At 36.5% G+C, this 25,881-nt stretch overlaps 1 protein-coding gene across 1 annotated transcript in view; it reads right to left on the bottom strand.

Moving 5' to 3' along the window:
* The window catches only part of LOC104357136 (activating signal cointegrator 1 complex subunit 3), a 209,731-nt gene that overhangs the window by 133,700 nt on the left and 50,150 nt on the right, over nucleotides 1-25,881 (bottom strand). Inside the window, exon 7 of the mRNA XM_042803433.1 lies at nucleotides 2,982-3,116. Coding sequence (XP_042659367.1) covers nucleotides 2,982-3,116 — 135 coding nt within the window. The remainder of the gene's footprint in view (nucleotides 1-2,981; nucleotides 3,117-25,881) is intronic.

The raw sequence follows: 25,881 nt of genomic DNA, 5'->3' as shown, positions 1-25,881 counted from the left end.
GCAACCAACGGTTCAATCCCTCATGGAAAAGGGTTACTGGGAACAGACAGCTTATTGAATGCATTATTTTGCCAGGTAGCATATGATCTAAAGATCGTAAAGCAACTACTTAAAGGAATAGACAGTTGATTAAAAAAAAATGCCCTGATTTCAAATGTGCTTTTCATAATTAAGAAATAAATCAAAAGAGAATCTCTCCTAACTAGTGTCACAAATCTGGTATTAATCAATGTAAAAGACACTGACATCTTCATAAAAAAAAAAGCAGCCAACACTGCTACATGCTTCATATTATTCTATGTTTAAAGATTTCTTGTCATAATGTCTACACATTACATTTAAAAATAAAATAGAATACTGAAATAAAAGATTCAGGCATTTCCAATGGAGAATAATCATATCTTTCACACAATGACTACACTTCTTGTGGTAACAGTTTGTAAATGTTTCAGGGAATTCCCAGTGAAATTTATTGAGCATCAAAATAACCGCTTAATTTAGTGGAATTTTGTTGTGAATCTTTAAATTATTTTAATTATTATTTATTGGTTTACCTAAGATTCTGAGGTAATATAAGGAGAAGTATAGTCTCTGACTGTATTATAGTATGTGAAATGGATCTTCACAATACCACGCATGCTTCTTCAATTACATTTTATAACACACAACTCCCTAAGCCTTCTGGGCAAAAGAAGCATTTTTGCTATTGTAATAATGCAGAAAGTAGTCAAAAGGATCTAAGATTACCATAAAACATAAGAGAAGAATTAATTTGCTTTTAATTACAATGAAGGCCAGTTTGCTTTATTACAGAAGTTAAAAAACTTCTGGAAGTTCTTCTAAAGCATAGTCAGCTTTTCTACGATCTTTCACACAGATCAACATTTGGAACTACAATCCTCAAACAATTCAAAATTTGATTTAGAACAGATGCTGGGATTCATCACAAATATATGTGTGCTGGGGTGGGGATGTAGGGGACAGAAGAAAGAGCAGGGAAAATTGCTGTTTTACTTGGTATCCCGTAGATTTCAGTGTGATGCATAAATACCCTTAGAAAAAGAAGTTTTTCCAGATATGTGGTCAATCAGCCTATAGGCCGTGTTAATCTTATTCTACCACTCTTAATTTGTACTGCAAATGCTACCTTAAATCACTATTCAAGCACAGGTAGCAATAACCTGTATTCCAAATAGGTACAGAACTTTTCTCTGTGACATTCTTGTGGTTCCCATTAACATAAGAATATCTTCCTAATTAATTTAATGCCAGGATGATGAGAACTCAACATACAGCAGTAGTTTTCACTGAAATACAGAGTAAGTTGGACAAATACTTCTTTGGCAGATTCCTCACGTAACATGCACTACTGAAATAAGCATATGATTTTTCCTAGCTTCTTTATCAGTAATTTTGAGTGTCTAAATAAGCAGTGGTACTTCCAACAGCTTAAAATATTTTTTTTCTGTATTACCATAAAACCCCCTAATATTATTTTTAATAAAATAAGAATTTCAGATTTTGTTCTAAGAAATCTAATGAGAAAAAGTTCAGTGTTAATTATCAGTTTTACAGTAGAAACATGGCATCTCCAGGTTCAGGTTTGATGTTCTTTTTATAACACAGAAGACATTAACATCCACTAGAAAGAGGGGCTTTTTTATATGCTATTTTGTGAAATAGAAGGACATCAATTTATAACTTAGCATTGTTTTTAAAATATTTATTATAGCTCTCAGAAACATCTCAACAGAAAGAACATACTTGATCCTGACTTAAAAAAAACTTCTTTAAAATGGAATTTTCTCTACATTTCAGAAATTTGAATTTACCAACCGTAACATCTATCTTCCACTCATAATTAGTAACTCTGAATTAAACTTTTCGCATTATCTTCAGAGGTATAAAGTAATCTAAAGATGGACATAGAATCTAAAATGCTCAAAAAATTCCTAATTCTCGGAGGCCCAAAATATTGAAGTTTATTAATACCTTTGCCATGAAGAGAAGGCATCCTATACATACATTAAACTTTCTACAATGAATAAATATCTCCTCTATGTTCTGCTATTTAGTTGGGGTATTTTTCAAGAAATATTAACAAGATTAATGTTAATGTTAATCTTTAGACCTCAGTTAGTATCACCAAATATAAATGTCACATATAACATCGAATTAAGAATTGTTTTGGAAATATTATCTCAGCAGAAATACTGGTATATTGCTTGAATAGATGAAAAGAAGTTGCAAACTACATTACTTCTCTATGTTATACATTAGAAAAAAATTTGGAAGGTTAACACAATTCATGCAAAGACGGAACTGTTAGAATGCATAAAAATGTACACAGTTTCAGCTGGCTAGTATTTGGCCGCTGCTCAAAATGCCAGTAATTTATGACCCATATACATATTTTAAACAAGATCAGATTAAGGGGGGCTAAACCCTTGTGAGATTCAAATGTCTTTCCCAGTTTCAACTCTCAAATAGATTACTTATTGATCGCCCACCATTAGTTGATTCGTGAGGAAAGCCAGATGGATTTGGAAAGGTGCTAAATTTACAGGCTGGGTCAGAGTAATAATTTAAGACAGTTTTCTGTCTTAAAAAGTGGACAGTAGCAGATGCTTAGGAAAACAGTGCAAAAAGCGGGAGACAGGTACTGCCCCAGATTGCAGCAACCGGTGGTTTAGCGACTTCCTAAACTGCAGTTTACATGAAGACTACTGTCAAGTAGTACAGGTTGCATAAAACACAATCTTTATCAGCTTTTGTTTAAAAAACTAAAAGCAACGGCAATTTTCTCTTCCTTCACCTTTACTCTTTCCTTTCCTCTATTCAATTCATCAATTTCACATGCCCCTTCAGAGCAAAATGTATCTTCCCAGAAGCTCAAAAATGCTTCATCTATTCCTATATTGGACTGTCTTGTAAAAACATCAATTCTAGGACTGTAAAGAGTACTAACGTAAATTACTCACCTGTTTTTCAGCTTGCCCATAATCTGATCCTTGGGGTGACAAAAAGTGACAAATATGACCATTGTTTTTTGCTTTTTCGCGAAGACCCATAGCAGTTCGGACTGTGGCATTTCTAGCATGAACAAACACCATCACCTTAAGATAGAAAGAAACAGGGCTGATGAGAAATAGCAAAAGTCTTAATCAACTAATGAAAACACTTTAATTGCAAAATATTCCCTAGAGGAACAACAAAAAAAAGTTGATACATGACATACTAATGAAAATTAATGTTACTTTGGGGAAATTAAATGGTGATCTGGCTTATATTGTATCTAATATTTTCATGTAGCTTTTGAGAAGCTTCTCTTTTAATTCTTTAGTCTTTAAAAGATAGGGAACATTTGTCAGCAATAAATAGTTCATTTTCACAGAGTAGGGAGATTATAATTGATTTAAGGAGTTATGTTATTTGACACATCCTAAATGATCTGGAAAGCAAACAGTGAGGTGATAAGTTTCCTGGTGGTACAACCTGACTATGCGAGACAGTGGAAACAAAAATTGACTATGAAGAACCTCAGAGTGATACTGCAGTCCTAAACCACTGGACAACCAAAGAGGAGAATGAAATAAAGCACCAACAAATGCAAAATATATAATGGGGATACAGATTTTAAAGTAAGAGATATGATTATGCATTTTAAACCCCATACTATCACTCAGTAAGATACTTTAGGAACACTGAGGACACTTCCCTGAAAATATCAAATAAAGTTGAGTGGTAATCAAAAATTATTTGTACCCATATCTGCAGTAGGATTTGGAAATACAGTTGAGTATCATTCAATCAACCCCACTCTCACTTTATTATGCTTATTACCATCACATGGTATCTGAACCAAGAGACAGCAATGAGATGTTAATACTTATTCCTTTAGATATGTATATGAAGCAATTTAAACTGACATTAAATTAAGATTCACTGCAAGGCACATTTAAGACGAATCATGGCAGTTAAACCCCCCGACTGGTGTAGAAGGGGAAAAGTATTTAAATACCACTTAATTCCAGTTCTGAATGCCTGTTAACCACATACTGCTGGGAAATGTACACTGAGGAAAATGTTCTATACTGTCCCCCTAAGCACCTTGTATTGCCCAGGGTTTGCTTAAATTGACCCCACATACTTCGTCTGACAACTCTTTCGTTTGAGCAAATATGACAATTTCTGTGTTCTTAAAACTAACATATGGAAAAGTTTGAGTGCCTGGCTCTTATGTAAATGGCAAACACTGTCTTGCAAGTCCATCTAGTTTTAATTAAAAATATAACCATGGCTTCACAGTTCTGTTTTAAGATAGTTTCAGTTGCTTTTTAAGATTGCTATGTCAAATTCCAGAGAATCAGAGGTTAATTTTGACCTTTTGGCACAATCATGCTTGTATCAACCTGCAGTGTATAATTGAATTAATTTAAAATGAAACACTATTAAGAAAATAGAAGTATTTAGGGTATAATTAAACAAGTTACTGCCTCTGGAAATTCATAATGTAATTATAAATGTATAATGTAAATATAATTTTATATATAAGCAGACATAATAGTTGTGAATTTATCTAAATTCTAAATTTACAATTAAAACCAAGCAAATTAATTCAGGCAACTACAGAGAAGAGACCAAAAGAGAAACAATGTGTGCATAAATATTTGCTCACTGGGAGCAATTACTCTATACCTGTTTTAGCTTAGCTGATACATCTTTCCATCATCAATTCAGTAACACTGTGACTCTTACAATTATTAACTTTCAGCTGAGTAGAAATATTCTGATACCTGTCAGTTAGCAACATACCAATTTTCTCCCACTTCAAAAACGACACACTGGCAAAATCTTTTTAAAATGTCTGCAGAAATTAAGAGAACCCCAACATAACAAAAGGACAGTGTACGTCCCTTCTGTCATCATTAATTGTTTAAGGATTACTTGTCTATTCACCTTTTTGTAATTTTTTGTATTGAAAGCCTGAATAAACATACATAACTATGCAAGTCAGCCACTTCCTTTTATTAACAGATCCACTACATCTTCTTCAGTGAATTCTTATTTGTTATAAACAGCATGTCAACAGGTTTCACTGAAAAAAATCCCCTTGCTTTTAAAATCCACTTAATTTTATAGTTTACTAATTTGTTTCTTTTTTTAAATGGAGTCATATTAACATTTGATTCTTTGCTGAATAAATTTAAAATTAATCTTGTGAAAATAGATAAATTTTGAAAGTTGAGAAACTGAAGAAATACAATATCGGGCATCAAGGTGAAATAGGATTTTTTTTTTTTATTATCCAGGTAATTTTGAAACTCCTGAGTTAGAAAGTGTAAAAACATTTGACATCTTGATTCCATTATATCCATTATATAAAAAAAAAAAAAAAAAAGAAAACACACTAAGGGGTTTTATGATTTAACAACAAAATAGGTTTGTTGATTGGTTTTTCACTGTATTTTAATCTTTTCGATTCTATTTTATTTCAGTCTTGCATTAATTTTGAAATCACTACTTACATCTTAAATCTAAAATGGCAACTTTGAGAATGGTGTTTACACAGCATTAATATTAATTAAGTTCAAATATATTAGACTAATATATTTCTGCATGCTTTGACATAATATTGATAAATATCTTACTGGTTCTCCTGACCTTTTTAAAATTCCTAATCAAAGACCAAATGAAGTGTGGCCTGAGTCAATTTTCTGAAGTGGGTGGGAGTTACATGGCTAGAAGGACAAAACTAAAAGAGCAGCTGCAAGCAGGAATGCTTTTACAGTTTGAAAGAAACTAAAAAAACCCAGTCAAATAAATAGCAAGTAAATCTGCACACAAGTGTGTAGCTATATCCAGTAAACCTCTTCATTATCCAGGTTTTAATTATTTAGGGTTTGTTTAAACAAGATAGGAAGAAAGAATAATATTAGGTGGCAACTTAAAACTAAATAAGCTGCAATAAAAAAAAATATAGGTGTAACATTTTGGTGGCCTACACCTATTTAAAAAAACGAAGAGGTAAAAAAACTGTACTGGGAAATGAGGACAGGTAAAACTGTAATTCACTACAGTTACACAAAGCAGAGCACAGACTACTAGTCACAGAAGACAGTAGAAAATAGGCCCTTAGTTGAAGAATCTTCCTTTCAATTATTATATAAATGAACAGCAACTTGTATGGAGCCCATTGCAGAAAATGTAATTGTGACAAAAATCACTCTTGGTTCCAGTCATAAGCAGGCAGAGCCTTTAGGAACTGATACTCTGAAGTCAACTGTAACTACGATGTCCTGGGTCCTCCTAAGACAATGATAGGCAACACCAAAAAGATAAGGAAATATTATTTTGAAGACTTAGAAGAAAATTTGTTGTTTTTTTTTAGGTTTCTTCCCTGCCTTTAACTCTACCTCACCTTGAGAGTAGATGTGATCCAACCTCTTTCTTGGGATGAAACGGTGCTAAAAGTAGTACACTGGTGGGTGGATGAAGCAGTAACATTCATATCTAATTTTTACTAGTCATACAGAAATACATACAGAATCTGAAGGTGCACAAGTCCATGGGACCTGATGACATGCATCTGCAGTTCCTGAGGGAACTGGCAGATGAAGTGGCTAAGCCACTATATACCATATTTGACAAGTCATGGCAGTCCAGTGAAGTTCCAACTGACTGGAAAAGAGGAATCATAACTCCCATGTATAAAAAGGGAAAAAAAAGAAGACCTGGGGAACTACAGCCTAGTTAGTCTCACCTCTCTGCCTGGCAAGATCATGGAGCAGATCCTCCTGGAAAATATACTAGGGCATGTGGGAAATAAGGAGGTGGCTGATGACAGCCAGCATGGCTTCACTAAGGGATAATCGTGCCTGACAAATCTGGTGGCCTTCTACAATGGGGTTACAGCATTCGGTGGATAAGGGAAGAGCAACTGAAGTCATCTACCTGGGCCTGTGCAATGCATCTGACACCGTCCTGCACGACATCCTTGTCTCTAAATTGGAGACACGGATTTGATGGATGGACCACTCGGTGGATAAGGAATTGGCTCGACGGTCACACTCAAAGAGTTGTTGTCAATGGCTCGATGTCCAAGTGGAGAGCAGTGACGAGTGACGTTTCTCAGGGGTTGGTACTGGGACCAGTGCTGTTTCACATCTTTGTTGGCGACGTGGACAGTGGGACTGAGGGCACCCTGAGCTGAGTTTGCCGACGACACCAAGCTGTGTGGTGCCGTTGACATGCTGGAGGCACGGGATGCCATCCAGAGGGACCTGGACAGGCTTGAGGTGGGTCCATGCAAATCTCATGAAGTTCAACAAGGCCAAGTCCAAGATCCTGCACATGGGGCAATCCCAAGCACAAATACAGGCTGGGCCATGAGTGGATTGAGAGCAGCCCTGCGGAGAAGGACTTGGGGGTTTGGGTGGATGGAAAACCGAGTGAGCCAGCCGTGTGCGCTCGCAGCCCAGAAAGCCACCCGTGTCCTGGGCTGCATCAAGAGCAGGGTGGCCAGCGGGGCGAGGGAGGGGATTCTGCCCCTCTGCTCTGCTCTCGGGAGACCCCACCTGCAGTGATGGGTCCAGCTCGGGGGCCCTTAACATAAGAAGGACATGGACCTGATCGAGCAAGTCCAGAGGAGGACCACAAAGATGCTCGGGGGGCTGGAGCACCTCCCTTATGAGGATGGGTAGAGAGAGATGGGGTTGTTCAGTCTGAAGAAGAGAAGGCTCCAAGGACACCTTATAGCAGCCTTCCAGTACCTAAAAGGGGCTACAGGAAAGATGGGGAGGGACTCTTTATCAAGGAGTGGAGTGATTGGACGAGGGGTAATGGTTTTAAATTGAAAGACAGTAGATTTAATTTAGATATAAGGAAGAAATTCTTCCCTGTGAGGGTGGTGAGACACTGGCACAGGGTGCCCAGAGCAGCTGTGGCTGCCCCCTCCCTGGAAGGGTTCAAGGCCAGGTTGGACGGGGCTGGGAGCCCCCTGGGCTGGGGGAAGGGGGCCCTGCCCATGGCTGGGGGGTTGGATCTAGATGATCTTTCAGGTCCCTTCCAACCCAAACCATTCTACAGTTCTATGAAATATTAGAAACTCAACGTAAATTTCTGTAGGAAAATAAACTGACACTTTGCTATAGAATATAAAACAAACATACAAAATGCAAATATATTGTATAACTTAAACTTGACCATTGAACATTTCTAAAATGACTAGATAGCATTACTTCTGCAATACTTTCCCTTCAATTAACATACTTTAAAACACCTCACTCAATAATCATTTTGTCTCAGTAGGAAAGAATCTGAACCCTTTTTTAAAGTCTGTTGCCTTGATTTTATTTGAAATGATGACAAACCTGAGGATTAATCTAAAAAATGACAAAAAAACCCATTATTTTTCATTATGGAAGATTTACCAATGTAATAGTTGTACAGAATGGGGCACACCTGCAGTCATATACTTGAGATACTAGATAAGATACATATGTGCTCAAGAAATGCCGATATTAAAAGTACAGCTATGAGAGGTACTAGAAAAGACCAAAATGCCTTAAAAAAATAAAATCATAAAATAAATGAAATTGAATTTTCATAGAAAAATGGAATTCTTAGCAGAAATAAAATTATACAGTCCAGGGTACTGGACAGGAAATTGAAGAAGGAAAAAAAAAAAAAATGGAAAAGAGAACTCCTGCACAGTGCTCATAGTTAAAAGCCCACAAGAATATTACCACTGCAACGGCAGGATTGCTGATACGATATTCAATATCCATAAAAGCAATAAACAAAATGTTTATGAGAAACATTTTCACATTTTTTTTCATGCTGCTGAGAATGTCAGCAGTGCTGGAAAAAGAGCTGGAGACTTTTACATAAAAACAACTAAAATGTTCCTTTCTCATCACTGCCTGCCATAGTATATGTTCAGAAACAATCCTAGGAGCTTCAGGAATTTGATACTTGGAGGCACTCAGTTTAGCTGCTTCAAGAACTAGAAGACAGCTGGATTAGGACCACATTGCACTTTATGCTCCAAGGTCCCTTTATCTTTTATTTTAACCATTATATGCTATAAATGTCAATAAATTAATAATATTGAAAAGTTACTTCTGATATCCAATACTATGTATAGAAATAAACTGTAGCCATAAAAAGCATTGACATTCTTTCTTACTCCATCTACCCAGTGAATTGAGGGGTTAATATTTAGGGAGCATATATTTTTCCTTTCAGTTAGCAGAGTCTTGGTACAGACTTGATAAAACTTCAGTTATGATTTCTAAAGCTTCTGTTTACATGCAGCTGAAACTAAACAGGACAAGTGCAATTCTATGCTGGGTTTTCCACAGTAAGTGAAAACCAAGCAGCCTATTTCTCTATCAGGGGGCTAGGGACAGGAAGATATTTCAAGTGCATCACTAGGAATAGTAGCTATGCAAGAGAAATTAAAAAAAAACACCTGGAATTGCCAACCCTGACCTGAAAGAGCTGGCTGGGCTACCATGAAAAATATGTAGAAAACAGGATGGTGCTAAATTGGGAAGCCAGTCTTTAACACAGTGTGTATTTAATCTTCTTACATCAATACATAACCTGCCGCATTCAGCGTGTGAAACAGACAGCGCTCAATTAATGAATTAAGATCTAGTTTTTAACCTTGTTTTATCTAGCATAGTCTGATCAAACCCTGCTCTCAAGAATTAACAATTCCATAACGGGGTTTGCTGTGAGTTTAATCATTACAAGAAGTCAGGATTATATAACAACAAGAAAAAATGTATACAACATTTATTCCTCGTATTCTAATTTTGCAAGTGAAACTAAGGTTAAGTGTATTCTCTGAGTGTGAAACTTAAGATGTCAGACCATACTGCTCGCTATATATGATTTGATAAATCAGAGCTCTTATTAACTCCACTGAAGCCAAGAGCACCCAACACTTTTAATCATCAGATCAATGCTTCCTATGTCATAATTCTCAAAATTTAAATGTCCTGATTAGCACATACTTCTAAAGATTTTAATTTCAGCAGCTTCAGCTTGTGTATTATCAGACATAAACTGTCAGAGGCAGGGAAAAAATCTAAATTTTCAGTGAAGCGTTCTTTGCCCTACATAGCAGACCATCTCTTCTTTTTCTATTATTCTTTGTTGTATCTATCACATGATTTTAATTTTCTGGAATGAAGATCTGTCCTAAACCAGGACTACTTCTTTAACATATCAAATCTCTTGCACTAAATGAACTAAAAGAAATAAAGGTCTAATGCATAAAATCCCCTCAGAATATTCACTGGTCAAAGAACACATTTGATATTCTCTTAACACTTTTTTTATGTTGTCATCTTCTTCTTCTTCCAGAATCATTGTATGACAGTGTCTGACAATACAGCAATCATTAATTCAGAAAAACATAAGACCGTATTATGCAAACAATAACTAAGAAACAAGCCTTGTATAACTGTCTTCTACCCATATGCCTTTCTACAGTTCTTAACGAAAGAAACCTAATTTTCAGATATGTAGCATGTTTTCGTTATGGAATTTAACTCCCACTGTTTTTAAAATAATAATGCATACTTGAATTCATTGACTTTTATGTATTTCATGATCAACATGATAACATGTTCATTTCATCAACATTTCACGTCAACACCTGATAAAATTTTTAAATTTAAAATGATTGCACAAATTGCTGACAATAAGAAGACCTTCTCAGTGAGAGGTAGACAGACACCAAGTCTGATTAAAAAAAACAGATCGCTCTATTAGCCGATTAGAGGTGCCCAATCTTATGGTTATTGTTTACTTGTAATCTCTGTACATCACCAAATATGTTTGTAAAGAACCAGCTGTATTTAAAAATTGATATATAACACCTTGTTGAATGTTTTTCCCCTAATGAAGTTGGTATTTACGAAATACGTTGTGAGACAGCAATATAGTCTTAAGAGGGTTAATTTAGCCTGTCCTAACTGTGTCAGAGAATATTATATTTCAGTGGAAAAATCTCTGTGCATTAAATTATGCAAATAAGTTAGGAAAAGTCATTTAGAATACAGAGAAGTCGTTCCACAGCTACAAGCTGTGTAATTAGATCTGTACTCTGCAGTTCAAAGCTAGCTCTGGTGTATATAGCCCTAGTGCTGAAAGCGTCTGCTGCTGCTCTCCTGAAACCAAAGCTTTTACATAATAAAAAATATACAAGAAAATAGAAAGCAAATTTATCTAGCTAGGTTACCTCCCCAGAATTTTCTTAAAGTATGAAACAAATAAAATGTTTTCGCCAAAGACTTTGTTTAAAATTTACAACAAGAAGTGCCTGCATTCCCCAAGTGCTGCATATTCCAGGCTGTAATCTTTCTGAAATGTGTTAGTGCATCACCAAAGCCCTGAAAAGCGTGGTATTATTCAAAATACCTACAAGAACTAGTACGTTTCTGTCGTCAGAGACATGTAACTAGATGCCAGTAGGACTTATATTCTCACTTAGAAGAGAAAGAAAAAACAGACCACATATATGCATAACAAAAGTGTCTAAAATCATTCATGAAAATTTAGAATCAGGTACTTGAAATCCCTTGAAACACCATTCTTCTGCCTTCGACAGTAAAGATGCTAGTGGTAAGCTTTTGCTACTGGAAAACGTGTCTTTTAAATTAACAATCTCTATAACACCAAAATGGTGCCTCCATCTTTCTGGGGAAGCACACTGACTCTTTCAGGTATCTTTCCATCTTGTTATTAGAGTGATGATCACTAGAACGCTTGAGTTTGGCATCTCTGTTTTACTTAACACCTTTCCTCGAGGACAGAAGGCCTATGCTTTGCCACCCACTTTGCATCACATCTTTCAAGGAAGCTAAGATGAAAGAATGAATTTAAATAATGCAATATTGATACTAATTATGCAGTTTGGAGACAAGTATATATATACACTTTATTTTGGCTTCAAGACATTGTTTGGCTTCAACCCAGCTAAATCCTTATAACATATTCTTTTATGTGTTATCCAGTTCTTGACCTGGGTATTACTTCTATTGAAAAAGAACAGTTAGGGTATATGGATCAACAGATCAACCTATCCAACCATTTTCTTCCTTTAAGTGAGCATGAAACCTCCTCCAAGTATTTTACAAAATTCAATACCAGATGAGGTTCCAATACTTCTCCCCAAGGAGCAGTGACTGCACCTATTTATGTTAAAACCATCATCCTTTGCACCTCATTAAATAAAACCATCTCCCAGACTAAGTACAACTCACTAATGTCTAGCTTCCTTTTAAGGAATAATAAAATTGTTTCTCTCTTGTGTTGTGATTTCTCTCCAACTGCCAAGATACAGTTCAAAATCCCAGTGCCTAACATTGTATATTCCATGAAAATATAAATGAAAACAACACAAGCGGCTCACTAATAGCTCCTGATCAAACTCACTGCAAAATCAGAATGCCTCGATTATCAGATATAAATGATAGCATGACAGTGTATAAAAGTGACCTCCCCTTCCTCACTAATGTCACAGTAACTTATTAAGATCACTATCCAGAACTAGTAATTAAAAGAACAGCAATAAAGTATATGTAATAAGAATTTTTATAAGATGACGGATACTAAAGTTTAAAAAGTTTAATGTAGAAATCTTGCCTTTATTTTAGCAGATTTTTGTATTTTGCATATTGAAGTCTTTTTACATATTAAACAACACCACAGGAATGGAAAAAGCTGAACAGGCTGTGACACTTCCCAAGGCAAGAAGAGAATTTGAATTTACTTTCTAATTATTTTAATTCATGTGAGTACATCTTGTATTTAAAAGAAATACTGATATAATCTGCATGTGTATTAAGATGATCTTCTACACTACAGAAAATTGAAGGATTACTCAGCTGCCTAGAAATTCGTTCTAATGAGACATTTTATACATCCTTCCTTTTGTATAGAAAATTCTTCACAAGTTAAAAGCAGATTGCATTTACTCATCGTATAAAATTCAATGTTCGCATCAAAACACAGAAATTTTCATTCAGGCTTGAAGGGTCAAAAATGCCTAAAAAATTCAGTACGAGTCACCATTAAAACATCTGTAAATTCAAGAGAAACATTCAGCAAACTGCTGAGGAACAAAGCAACACAATGCCAGACAATATTTAACAGAATATATTAACTAATAACAACAACAATGAAATCTGTAATGTCACATCAGCTAATCAGTGCTGTAATGTGATATATTTTGAACTTTTGATAGATTACCATTAGTTGCTGTCTCTGCTAAATTTTGATTTAATTATTCACTCAAATAAATTACTTCTGATCATCCTTGTTTAATCAAAAACTAGGATTTTTGAAAAAACCTCTACAGAATCTAATTAAAAAAAGGATTTGTTTAACATAGCTATTTATCAAGTATCTTTCTACTTAGATATACCAGCTTTTAAGGGTAGTAACTCCTATTTAGCTTACAGATATTTTTACTACTGTAGTGTGCATTTGCTCATTTATTTATCTGTAACAATACTACTTTTTAAAGACATCTGTCCTATCATCTCAATTTTGATGTTTCTTTTAATATTGAAATGTATTTTTTACTTAAGAAGTGCTTACCTTAATGAATATCGTACAATATAGTCCCACCTCATTTTAATTATTGTTCATGAAATTCTATGTAAAAAGCTGTGGTAAGGACATTACATTGGAACTGCTTCCTTAATTTTCTTCCTATCTGCCCTTCTTCCATTTAGCGTTTTTTGTTCTAAATCTGTAAAAAAGGCTCTACTATCACACAGATTCTGGAATACCACCATCTTTCTTATTCTTTATTTTAATTTCTCTCAGTTTCCTTCTTGATGAAGCTCCTGCTCTGTCTTCTCTGACCTGTTACAATCTTTATTGTTATAACTCTAATTCTCAATATAAACTTAAGTTGCTCCTGGTTTTATTTAATTCATTTTTCCTTATCTTTCCTCTATCTTTGTTGTATCATCTCTAGCAAAAGATCTTCCCACTTAACCATAGACTTTTAAACACAGATCTTATGAACTATTACCACTGAAAAAAATTTTTACAGATGTCAAAGTATGTAAAATCTCTCTTTGGTGCAAAAGAAATACGTGTGGAATAGTCCCAAGTAGTTCCAACAACCACCATACACATTTATATTGACATATCTTTTCCTTGATTCTATATAATCTATAGGCATTCTGAAAGCTTACTGTCTCACTGATTTCCAAGTGGCAGAAGATGATTTAAAAGGTGTGCAGAATCCCCCATGAAAGGTAGATTGCACCACAAAAAAATGGCCTTACTACAGTTAGCTATTAAATTGGCCTTTTAGGATTATATCTAATAAGACATTTTAGTCTGGGACGACCAAGGAATTTTTCTTTAACTAGAAGCTGATAAATTTTCTTCCTCGCTTTGACTTTTTTTCCCTTCATTTTAACATTATAACGTCAATTGAGCTCCTGCTAGTCAGGTTACAGACATGATTTTCCTGTCCTTTTTGAAGATAGGGGTGACGTGCTGTCTTTCAGTTCTCAGTGGTCTTTCAGGGATTATCGTAAGCGGCTCTGCAATGACACTGGCCAGCTACTTCAGCATGTCTGGGTGTCGCCATCAGGTTGCATGGATTTCTGTAAGGATAAGTGTAAGGATAGGTCTTTGATCTTTTCCATTTGTATCAGGGACTTCGGGGTTCCTGGTAGGCAAATCTTGCCAGCAAAGACCACGGTGAAGAGGCCATTGAGTAGCTTAATCTTCTGCATGTCCTTTGTCACCAGCTTTCCTGCCCCATTCAGCAAAGAGCCATCATTTTCCCTAGTCTTCTTGCTGCTGCTGTACTTGTAGAAAGAAGTCCTTGTTGCCTTTTACACCCCTTTCCAGATTCACCTCCAGATGGGGTTTAGCTTTCCTAATCCTACTTCTGCATGATTGGGCAGTAACTTTACATTCCTCCTGGATCTCCTGTCCCTGCTTAGCCCTCCCGTATGCTTCCTTTTCACGTTTGAGCTTTGTCAGGAGTTTCTTTGTCATCCATGCTGGCCTTAGGACACCCTTGCTTGATTTTCTGCACATCAGGCTGGACCATTCTTGAGCTTGGCAGATGTGATCCCTGAAAATCAACCAGCTCTTCTGGACCACACCTGCCATAGGATTTTTCCATCAGATCCCTGAAGAGGTCAAAGTGCTTTCTTGAAGCCCAGGGCTGTGGTCTAGCTTTTTGCCTTGTTCCTTCCATCAGAATCCTGAACTCCATCATCTCATGGTCACTGCAGCCAAGGCTTCTCCCAGAATTCACATCCCCAACCTGTCCTTCCCTTTGTGTAAGTTCAAGGTCCAGCACAGCATCAATCCTCACCAGCTCCTCAATCATCTGTGCTAGGAAGCTGTCATCAATGAACTCCAGAAACTTCATGGATTGCTTTTGCCCTGCTATATTGTCCCTCCAGCAGATATCGGGGTGGTAAAGTCCCCCAGGAAGACCATGGACAGTGAGCATGAAGCTTGTTCCACTTGTCTGAAGAAGACCTCATCTACTTTATTCCTGATCACTGGCTCTGTAGCAAACTCCCACAACATAGTTGCTCATGCCTGTATGCTGTCTAATCCTCCTCCTAAACCCTCAGATGACTTATCATCCTCCCCTACGCAGAGCTCCAGGTATCCCCGCTGTGCTCTCACATTCAAGCAAGTTTCTTGCCGTCCTGGCCTGACTTTGCTCAAGAGCCTGTTTCCATCCACTGCAGCACTCAGCCACGTGAGCTATCACATCACATCTCTGATCTCAATATGATCTTAGCTCAGCAACTGGATGCAGACCCCTAATTTCTCCTTTTATTTCCATAGGCCCCGTATAGTAGTGCACAGGCATTCCAGGGAGGGACTCGGTTACGCTCATGTGAAACATAACATTGTGTCTTCTGCCACTACATAAAAATGATAGGGGTTTGGTGTCATTTCCATTCAAAGCTACGGATAAAACATTTCTGGACAGCTAAGTCTGACATCAAGCCTCCAGCATTAAAATAGGAGACTTCGATTATATCAAACCTTTACACTGAAGAACAGTCAGTGTGTATGCAGCAGCACTACCAGGAGGATGCTCCTGAGTAAAAAGTACTTGCCCATATGAAAATTCATGAGTCTTCCTTTACACCTATAGAACAGTTATACACTTTTCCCATTAATGTGTGCTGACTGGTTTGTCTGATTTAATTTACATTACGAAGTTCTACATTATTAATTTTAAAATTGCAAGCACTTGTGTTTATGATCCTGTTATGTTATATTTTGAATTCTATTAGATAGCCTATAAAATAATTGCTCAGTTTTGGAATAAATGCTTAAATATGGACTCTGGACACTAAAGAAAACCTGCTTCAGAACAGTATAATGGGATCTATGCTATCTTCAATTTGTAACATTAGCTAAATATATGACAAAATGCAGAGGGAAAATGAATAGAATGAAAATTAAAGTAGAGGGTAAATTATTCACTAAGACTAAAAACCAATACTTTACTGACTCCTACAGGTAGTAGAAATTATTCTGAATTTTAATTGACAGGAAAGAAATAGAAATAGCAATATCTATTCTTGCATAGAAAATTAAGCAAGAATAGTTAGTCTATTACTATGCAAATATATGTCATTAGGCAGTTAACAATTGCATTTTTTCAGATGCCAATGGACTTGAACGACAGTTATTATTAAAAATTATAAGCAGCTTTTCACTGCATCTTTTTTTTAGAAAAACAAGATCATGAAATAATTGGCTTCAAGCATTTCCCTTTGTCCTGTTCTGACATTAACTATTTTGACTTTGTAAAATAAAATATGATTCTACATTATCATAAATTATATTTTTGACAAATATCACTCCAGAATAAGCAGTCATGTCTACCATATCTCTTTTCATGTTTCCAAAAATATTTATACTTATATGTATACCATCCAAAATATGGAAAAATAACCCAGGAGCCAGTATTGATAAGCAGATTCTATTCAGCTTTACTAAAGGAAAGGAACATAGGGGATACTGCAGAAATCTTCATATTTATTACCATTCCTTTTACTTAAGTAAAAAGATTAAGAAAATTGTGATGTCAACCTCTGTATCTTCTGGTTTTGTAAGATCCAGTAACATAATAAACCTACTAAACAATAAAAAACCAGAACAGTCATGTTTTCTAGCCTATTTCTTATCAGTACTGATTTAAAAACACAGACCTTTATCCAGAAGCTTTTTTGCTTTTTCTAATCAACAGGTTTTCTACATCATCAGAAAAGTGAAGAACTGCCCTCAAGTACAAGCAATTTTAAAAATATAAAACTTAATAAAGTTATAAAGAATTTAAATGATGCAATAGTTTTCAAATGATAGTAAACTGTGCTAGAACAATTAGAATGTCCTTTGTAAACCCGTAACCTATATACACAGTCCTTCTCAAGATATCCTCTTCTAAATAAGAACATCATAAACACCTCATGGTTAAATACATTAGAATATACAAAGGTAACATATTCTGGAGTCATCTCTTCAATAACCACAAAGAAAACTATGAACAACACTGCACTACATATGTGAGAGATGTCATACTCTGGAAAATGAATTGAAGTAAAGTCAAAAGGAATTTCCTGATGCATCTTAGTGTCTTAATAAAGAATATTTATTTCCCATCCTCATGGATTACTCAAAATAACTTATTTCCTATAGCATCCTATATTACTCTGTATTTCAGATTAAAACCTACTAATGACATTACTACTGGATTCTCTGGTAACATCTGTTAAGAAGTCTGTGACAGGCATAAGATTTTGGTGGACAGTAGTTATCTTGTCACATTTTGAAAAATTTACAGAAGTTTTGACAATAATAGGAAGTTTATTAGTTGATACTATCTATTATGTTAAACTAAGCATATAAAACCATTTCTTTCTGGGCTATAGAGCAAGAATTTTCAAAAGCTTTGGACCACTGACAATCCTCAACATGTCTTCTGGAGTACCATTTATTCCTGCCATTAAATTCTTACCAAAGAACAGTATGAAGCTGAGAGGGATCCACAAGACTTAACTTCCCACAATCTTCTAGACCACTAATGGTCTGCAGTCCCATGTTTGAAAAACAGCTTTTTACATAGAGTTAGTAAAATTCATTGCATTAGGCTGCAAGACTGGTCAAGCTGCCTTCACCACACTTGTCAGCCATACATCTGTAACTTAATGCTTAGGTCATCCATAAAAGGCCAACTGGATCAAGATGTAACTATTTCTTATTTCATTTAAATATAATTTTAGGCTATGAGAATTTACTCATTTGGAATTAAATTTGATTTTTTTTCTTTTAATGATTCAATGCAGATTCATAATATCATAATAATAATAATAATTCTAAACAGTAACACTTGCTACTTTAAACAGTTGTATTACCAATACCAACATTATTGTGTAGCTATGCAAGACTACAGACACAAACTGAAGACCTCGTGAACTCATAATTAATGAAGGATATTAAATTGATGCTTCTGGTCTACATAAATTCATCATGAACACCTGAGTACACATATACAGATGAGCTACTATGTAAATACAAACATATATGGAAAAATTGACATAAGGCACAGAAATATAGCACATGAACATTTAGAAGGCTATGTAACTGAAGAATAATAGATTATTATATGTGCAACTTGTTATGGCCTCCATTTCCAGCAATTTCCTCAGCTGTTCATATAGGCAGCTGACAAGGTGTTAAATTTTTAAAGCCAAATAGAAAGGAAAATAGTACATGCATTTGACAATAACATGAAACATCTGGTATATAACATTTTTTGAAGAGTATCTTCTACACAGCACATCAATATAGCATTTTAATTAAAGTAAGATATAAAGTTTCATTTATTCAGGCGTAAGATTATATTAACTATTATATCCTTAAAATTGAAAAAGGCAGCTATTATGGAAAAGTAGTGCATAAATAAATTATGAAGATGCACAACATAAAAATAGTGCACCATGACTGAATTAGTTTGTCTGTGATTTCGTTAAAGAAACCATACATACAAATGGGCCCTAATTGTGCAAAAACTGCAAAAGAAATTCTACAGAAAACTATCCAAAGAATTCAAGTCCTCACTGAATCAGCTGACAGAGAAATAGTATCTAGAACGATCAGTCATAATTCAGCTATCCTGCCAGACCATTTTACCTTCTGTATTTGCCTATTTTAATATACTTACATACATGTGTGCATATATAAATATAGAAACAATATATACACATATATATGCAAATAAGCTTCACCGGGTGATGAAGTAGAAGCAATCTGTATAGACAGAGAATTACAAAAACTCAGACTGAAATAAACTCTTTAGGCTGTAAGATGGAAGTCTAGAAAAATACCCAATATCGATAAAGCATACATTTTAACAAATCCAGTAACTTTTCAGAGTTACTCTTCCGAAGTGTGCTATAAACACTATTTCAGCCAGGAAAAATACTAGGACAAGCTTAATTCTCAAGGTACTAAGTTCCAGAGAGACTTCTGAAGAAAATACTGTTTTATTAAATCTTATCTTATGACACAGCTATAAAAGCGTTGTCAACAGTTGCAGTAACTAAGCTTATTAAACTTTTATCTTCACACGGCTTCTGCAACCAAATAACAGCTGGGAAACTGATAATAAAGAAATTTAATCCATCATTTTTACAGATGAAATTAATACCTGTCAAATTAACTTCTGACAATTTAATAAAATAGGTTTAAATAACTACTCAGTGTTTCTTTTTTTGGTTTAAGATAGCATTGTAAGAAAAACAAGATGACATTTCTTAGTGCTGCAAAGTTCAAGTCAATTATTGTAAATAGAGAGCAATTACGAAGTGAATGCTTTATGTGCAACATATAGCAAAGAACCAGCTTTGACTATGTAAATTCAAGTGTAATCAGCTTCTGATTTGTGACATCAAAAATCCTGATTTGAAAGGGTGAAGTATTAAAAATCTGTGCAAGGTGATACTTAGATAGTATTCTAAGATTACAAAATAAATATATAGCATCTCAATATTACTTGTAATGAACTAAATGCAGAACAGTTGTATAGAACAACTTTTTAATTAAGTACATAAATTCTAATTAATAAAGCAAGCTTGATCACCAGAAAACTGCATATTAACCACCCAATGCATGCACTAATTAAAAATTTAACAAGTACACATGGCTATATTTTGTGCATTAAAAAAAAAATCCCAATTTAATTTTAAAAGAAAAAAAAGTAAAGCTTGTCATAGCTACATCAGATGTGGTTGAGACAATACTGCAAAAGCAAAATGGTGAGACACAAGCAGTCAGCTAAACCTAAAACTAGTTCAAACCAGAGAAGCAAAAGCTCAGAAACTAACAAGGTACTTGAAAAGCCATTTTTCTTCAAGAGGTTAAGAAAACTGAACTGAAAAAAGCACAAAATGGGCAGTCTGAAATCACCACTCACAGCGCATCATCGAGAACGGATGGTTTGTGTAAGGCGGTTCATTGTTTAGTTTTCCTCTACATTTTTACTCCCAGTAGTAAGATTATTAGTTTGCTAATTCTAACAAGGTTGCCGTAGCTCCACCGGTTTACAGCTTCTGAAGCCTGCTCCACTCAAGTTGACTGGATTTGTTGCTAAATATGTATGAATACTACTACTGCATTCGCTTTTGGATGTCATGGTGTCGTGGTTTGGGCCTGGTTGGCAGCCAACCACAATGCAGCACCTCTCTCTCCCTTCCCCTCCCGCAATGAGAAGGGACAGAGAGCCAGGTTTGGGGTTCGAGATAGGACTGGGATGGAGAGAAAATTCCCCTTTATGGTCACAAGCAAAAGGCAGACTCGTTAGGGGAAGAAAAAAAAGAACATACATTTATTACAGACACTAACAACACATAACAGAGTAGGACAGTGAGAAGTATTGCCACATGTTGAGAACACCTTCCCCCCACCCCTCCCTTCTTCCCGGGCTCAGCTCTGCTCCCGATATCTCTACCTCCTCCCCCAGTGGCGCAGGGGCAGGGAATGGGGGGTGCAGTCAGCGCTGCCACTTCCTTCATGTTTGGTGAGGGGAGTGTCCAAAATTTGTTCCCCCCTGCTCCATCGTGGTCCCCCTCTCACAGCAGACAGTCCTCCACAAACTTTCTCTGACTTGAATTCCTCCCATGGGCTGCAGCATTCCCCACACTGCTCCGTCATGGGTCACCATCTTTCTCCAACTGGAGTCCCTCCCACGGCTACAGCCCTTACCGAGCTGCTCCGGTGTGGGACACCCCCGCATGCTGCAATCCTCCCAGCACTGAATTACAGCAGCGGGGCTGCCTTTTCCCATGAGACCCCGGCCTTCTTCGGGCACAGAACCTTGATTATCTGAGCAGAAGCCACAGGCCATAAATCAATGTCTGCTCCACTGTAGATCTCCATGGGTGGCAGGGGGGGCCGCCCTGCCGTCTCACCACAGGACACAAAGGGGTCTCTGCTCTGGCATACCTCCCCCCTCCTTTCTTCCTCCGTTCCTCCACTGACCTTGGTGTTCATGCAGCTGCAGCAACTCCTCCTCACAAGTCCCACTGCCCGTCACCACGTCCCTTCTTAAATACGTTATCGCAGAGGCACAGCTGATTGGCTCAATTTTCCAAACAGAAGTGGAGCTGGCTTGGAGCTGGGGGAGCTTCGAGAAGCTTCTCACAGGGGGACACTCCGATAGCCCCCTCCCCTGCCACCAAAAAACCCCACCACTCACTCAACCCAGGACACATGGTGAGGCTTTCAATAGCTATTTACTGTTTCAAAAATCCAGGTCCTTTGCAGCAGACTGCCTGGCATCTTTGGCCACCAGAAAAGCTCTTCCTCACATATTGAAACCACTTCCTGTAAAGCACTGATGTATCCTCAGTACTTATGTACCGATACCTTGAGTCTCCATGCCTGCACAGACAGCAAGGACAATGAGAGTCCCAGAAAGATGTCAGAACTTCCACGAACAGTCAGTTTTTGGTATGAACTGAAAATACCAAGCTCAGTGAGAGAATGAACTTTTCATCAAGTACCAGAGTTAGTGGAAGAAAAGTTAAAACAGACAATCTGTCATCTCAGAGTCACACAGAAAACTCTCAAAAGCAGTAAGAAAACAGACATACATTGTCTTAAAAAGGAAAAGAGGCTTCAGAAGACAGGAGAATGCCAAAAACACTCCAAGTTAAAAACTCTAATAAACAACCAAAAAGGCAAACAAGCAAAGCACACTTGGTAAGGAACAAGGACTGAAACTTGGATATCTGTGGCTGAAGACATGGAGAGTAACAGAGTACTGAGGGTCAGAAAAAAAGACATACAGAAAAGTAAGGTGCAGAGAGTAAGTATAGAAGTGCTGAAACAACACCAAGGGCAAAGAGAACACATGACTTCTTTTGAAGATTTAAGTAATATCAAAGAGAACCAGCTATGAAGGGAAAAAAAAAAAAAGGAAAGGTTACAGAAACAGAAGAGATGAGCAGTCTGGGGAAAGTGGCAAAAACAAGAGAGATTTATGAGTGCTGTTTGAGGAAGTCCCTTGTCTGAAAGCTTTCAAAGAACTTCAGCAACTCCCCTTCTAATTCATAACACAAGAAATTAACAGGATCCCAATAAATCTAATGCAATTTCATGTTTTTACTTTTTTTTTGATCAAGAGAGAATGTTCAGACCACCTTGAAGAGAAAAGAGAAGAGAGAAGAGAAAAAGGAGGAGAGGAGAGGAGAGGAGAGGAGAGGAGAGGAGAGGAGAGGAGAGGAGAGGAGAGGAGAGGAGAGGAGAGGAGAGGAGAGGAGAGGAGAGGAGAGGAGAGGAGAGGAGAGGAGAGGAGAGGAGAGGAGAGGAGAGGAGAGGAGAGGAGAGGAGAGGAGAGGAGAGGAGAGGAGAGGAGAGGAGAGGAGAGGAGAGGAGAGGAGAGGAGAGGAGAGGAGAGGAGAGGAGAGGAGAGGAGAGGAGAGGAGAGGAGAGGAGAGGAGAGGAGAGGAGAGGAGGAGAGAGGAGAGGAGAGGAGAGGAGAGGAGAGGAGGAGAGGAAAAAGAGAATAAAGATAGGAAACAGTAAGGCTCTGACAAATTCGTAACAGTAAAAGTATTTATGAGGTTGTGGGGACAATGAGAGAAAGATATGATCTTCTTTCAGTAACCAAGGTAGTAGGATAAGACAGCAAAAGGTCAGCAAGAGCAGGAGATATAATGGATGTGAACCTATACAACAGCAGTAAGGGTCAGAGTCAAAGAGTTAATTCCCTAGGGTACTAACTTAAGCTACTGAACTTTGGCAAAGAGCAACAGCTCCATCTTTTTTAGATAAAGGAATTTAACATAAAGTTAAAATTTACATATGATATGTTTCAAAGGCAAAAAAAACCAAACAACTCAACCTTAAAAATAGTATGCTATTTCTCAAAACACCTAAAAATACTATGTTATTTATCAAAGCATAACATTACAAGAGTGTTTTCCCCCTCATACATTGTGAAGATAAAGACAGTATGATATGCATTGTCCTAAACTGGCTAGTAAAGCAATGTTCCAATTTATTGTAAAAATGATGTTGATAAGTATGGTCTTCAGTCACTCTGTCTTTGCTGATCTCACCAGGTTCTCTACAGGCTGCCTCAGAAAGGTGCTACCTACTCCCCAGAGCTCATCATCACTGGATGCCCTTCTCACAGGGTTGTAAAATATGAAGAAACTTTTTCAGCTCTGTAGCTGAATTCATGTTGTTAATGCACGTGGCCCACTACTGGTGACAGCCTGACAAGAGAAAGATGTAATCACTTTGAGGGACTGATAATTTTCAGTGACTGAGCCTTCACTCAGTCTTAAAGGGAACAGTATCCCTGAAGATAAATGCTGGCAAAAATACTCTACCTGCAACTGAGCGTGGAGTCATATTCTCTGATAAACGACATGTAACTTCAGGTTGGTTTTTTTTTTTTTTTTTTCTTTCTTTGTTTAAAGAATCTTTGGTAGAAATAAAACTCCAAAAGTGCAAACGAGTCCAAGAGGATCTAACATCTTTTCAGATAATATCAGAACATAGTAAATTCAAAGTATGACATGAAAACAAATATTCCCCAGCTAACATTGAGCACAGAAGGACAGTCCCAGGAAAGCAGACTTAACAGCACTACAGGTTCTCACTTAAAGCAGTCTTAAGAGGTAGGATCTGACAGAGAAACGTTCTAATGAAGATCTACATTGTTAGTAATTCTACAAAAAGAGCACACTGACTTAAAAAGCACCTGGAAACCTTTGGGACATTTTCTGATCTTCTTCAGTCACGATAAAAAGTTTCTATAACAAAAACCCTAGAAAACTCAGTAGGCTGAGCCATCTACCATTGTATCTGTCCTCAAGTTAAACAAGAGGATAACTGTGCTATACAACAAACGTTATAGTTTCAGATGCATTTGGTAATTCAAAGTGAAGCCTACAAATGAGATATCTCATTAGTTTGAGCAGATGGATCAAAATTAAAGGCTGAATCACCAACTCTTAATTTCCCAGTAGCCAGAAAGAGCTTGAAGTCTTGCAGAGGATGACTGTTGAAAAATCAACATAAAAAGCTTCTCTCCATCTGTCAAAACACATGCCTGTAGAATGCAACTACCTCCCACCAGCCTTAGTCTTAGAAAACGAAAACACGCGTACATCTATTAAAACACATGAACATACAACTTCAGTCAAGCATCACACTGTAACCTATAACATGACAGGGACACATAAGCGTGACTACCATAAGAGTCAAATATTTGCTTCTGGCACGATAAAATTCTTTGAAAATTAGTTAGCAGAACAGTAGATAAACAATGTTGAATTTTATTTATTAAGATTCAACAAAGATTCTGGTAAAGAATCTTAAGAGAGACAACACTGTGCAAGTTTGATGGCCACAGGAGGATGTACATTAACTCACAGAACTTTAGAAGAAAGAAGGTATTTTTCTCTGATTCTGTTATTTCTTTCTTGTGCTCCAGTATAAAAGAGAACAGGTATGTTTTTGGCTCTCTGGAGCACTGCTAATGAGATATGTGTCTGTCACACATTACTGCCCAAATAGTTATAAAATTTCAACCATGTCCTGAATTCCATACAGATACACAACTGCTGTGGAAATTTTTTCTAAATTATTGGGGGGGAAGACGTGAATACATCTTTCTAAGAAGCATATTTATAAATAACCACAGCTTTATTAAAAAGCAAACAAACTTTGCACACATAGAATGTAAATAAACACAAGTTTCAAGGCTAACACAAGCTAAGAAAGGTAACAGAGCATGATGGTAAAGGCTATGGTGAATGTGGACAGAAGGTCATGGATTTCTAAAAACTAAGAAAATCAGAAGAAAGTGATAACTTTAGAAGATCAAAAGCTATTCTCAAAATTGTGAAAAGACACTAAAGAAAACCTTCCTAGAGTAATATGCATCATATTCAATCATAATATTTATCTTCTACTATGGCGCAGGCATTTCAATGCAGATATATCTATGTGACCTTTTGTTTTTTGCACCTCTTTTAACCTCTCCTGTTTGTTTAATGACTAGACAGATTATTTGTCATGGACTACTCATTAAAAGGAAAAGTCCCTAATTCTTAACACGTGGCACAATAATACATGCTATAATTACTGCATTATACAGTGAGCTGATATGCTTGATTCTGCATTGACAAAGACTGTGTGCCAGTGTTTGTATATCATTCGTTTCACAATATGAATTTTTGTTTCATAAGTATCAAGATCAATATGTTTTAAATACTCTGAAGAAAAGCCCAGTGTAACTGGTTTGTATTTAGGTGTGCATTTAAGAGAGTTCTG

This window comes from Tyto alba, unplaced genomic scaffold (genome assembly GCF_018691265.1).
Source record: "Tyto alba isolate M040663 unplaced genomic scaffold, T.alba_DEE_v4.0 Super-Scaffold_40, whole genome shotgun sequence".
Taxonomy (NCBI): Eukaryota; Metazoa; Chordata; class Aves; order Strigiformes; family Tytonidae; genus Tyto; species Tyto alba.
The sequence above is the reverse complement of the archived record's forward strand: the minus strand, read 5'-3'. Positions and strand labels throughout refer to the sequence as shown.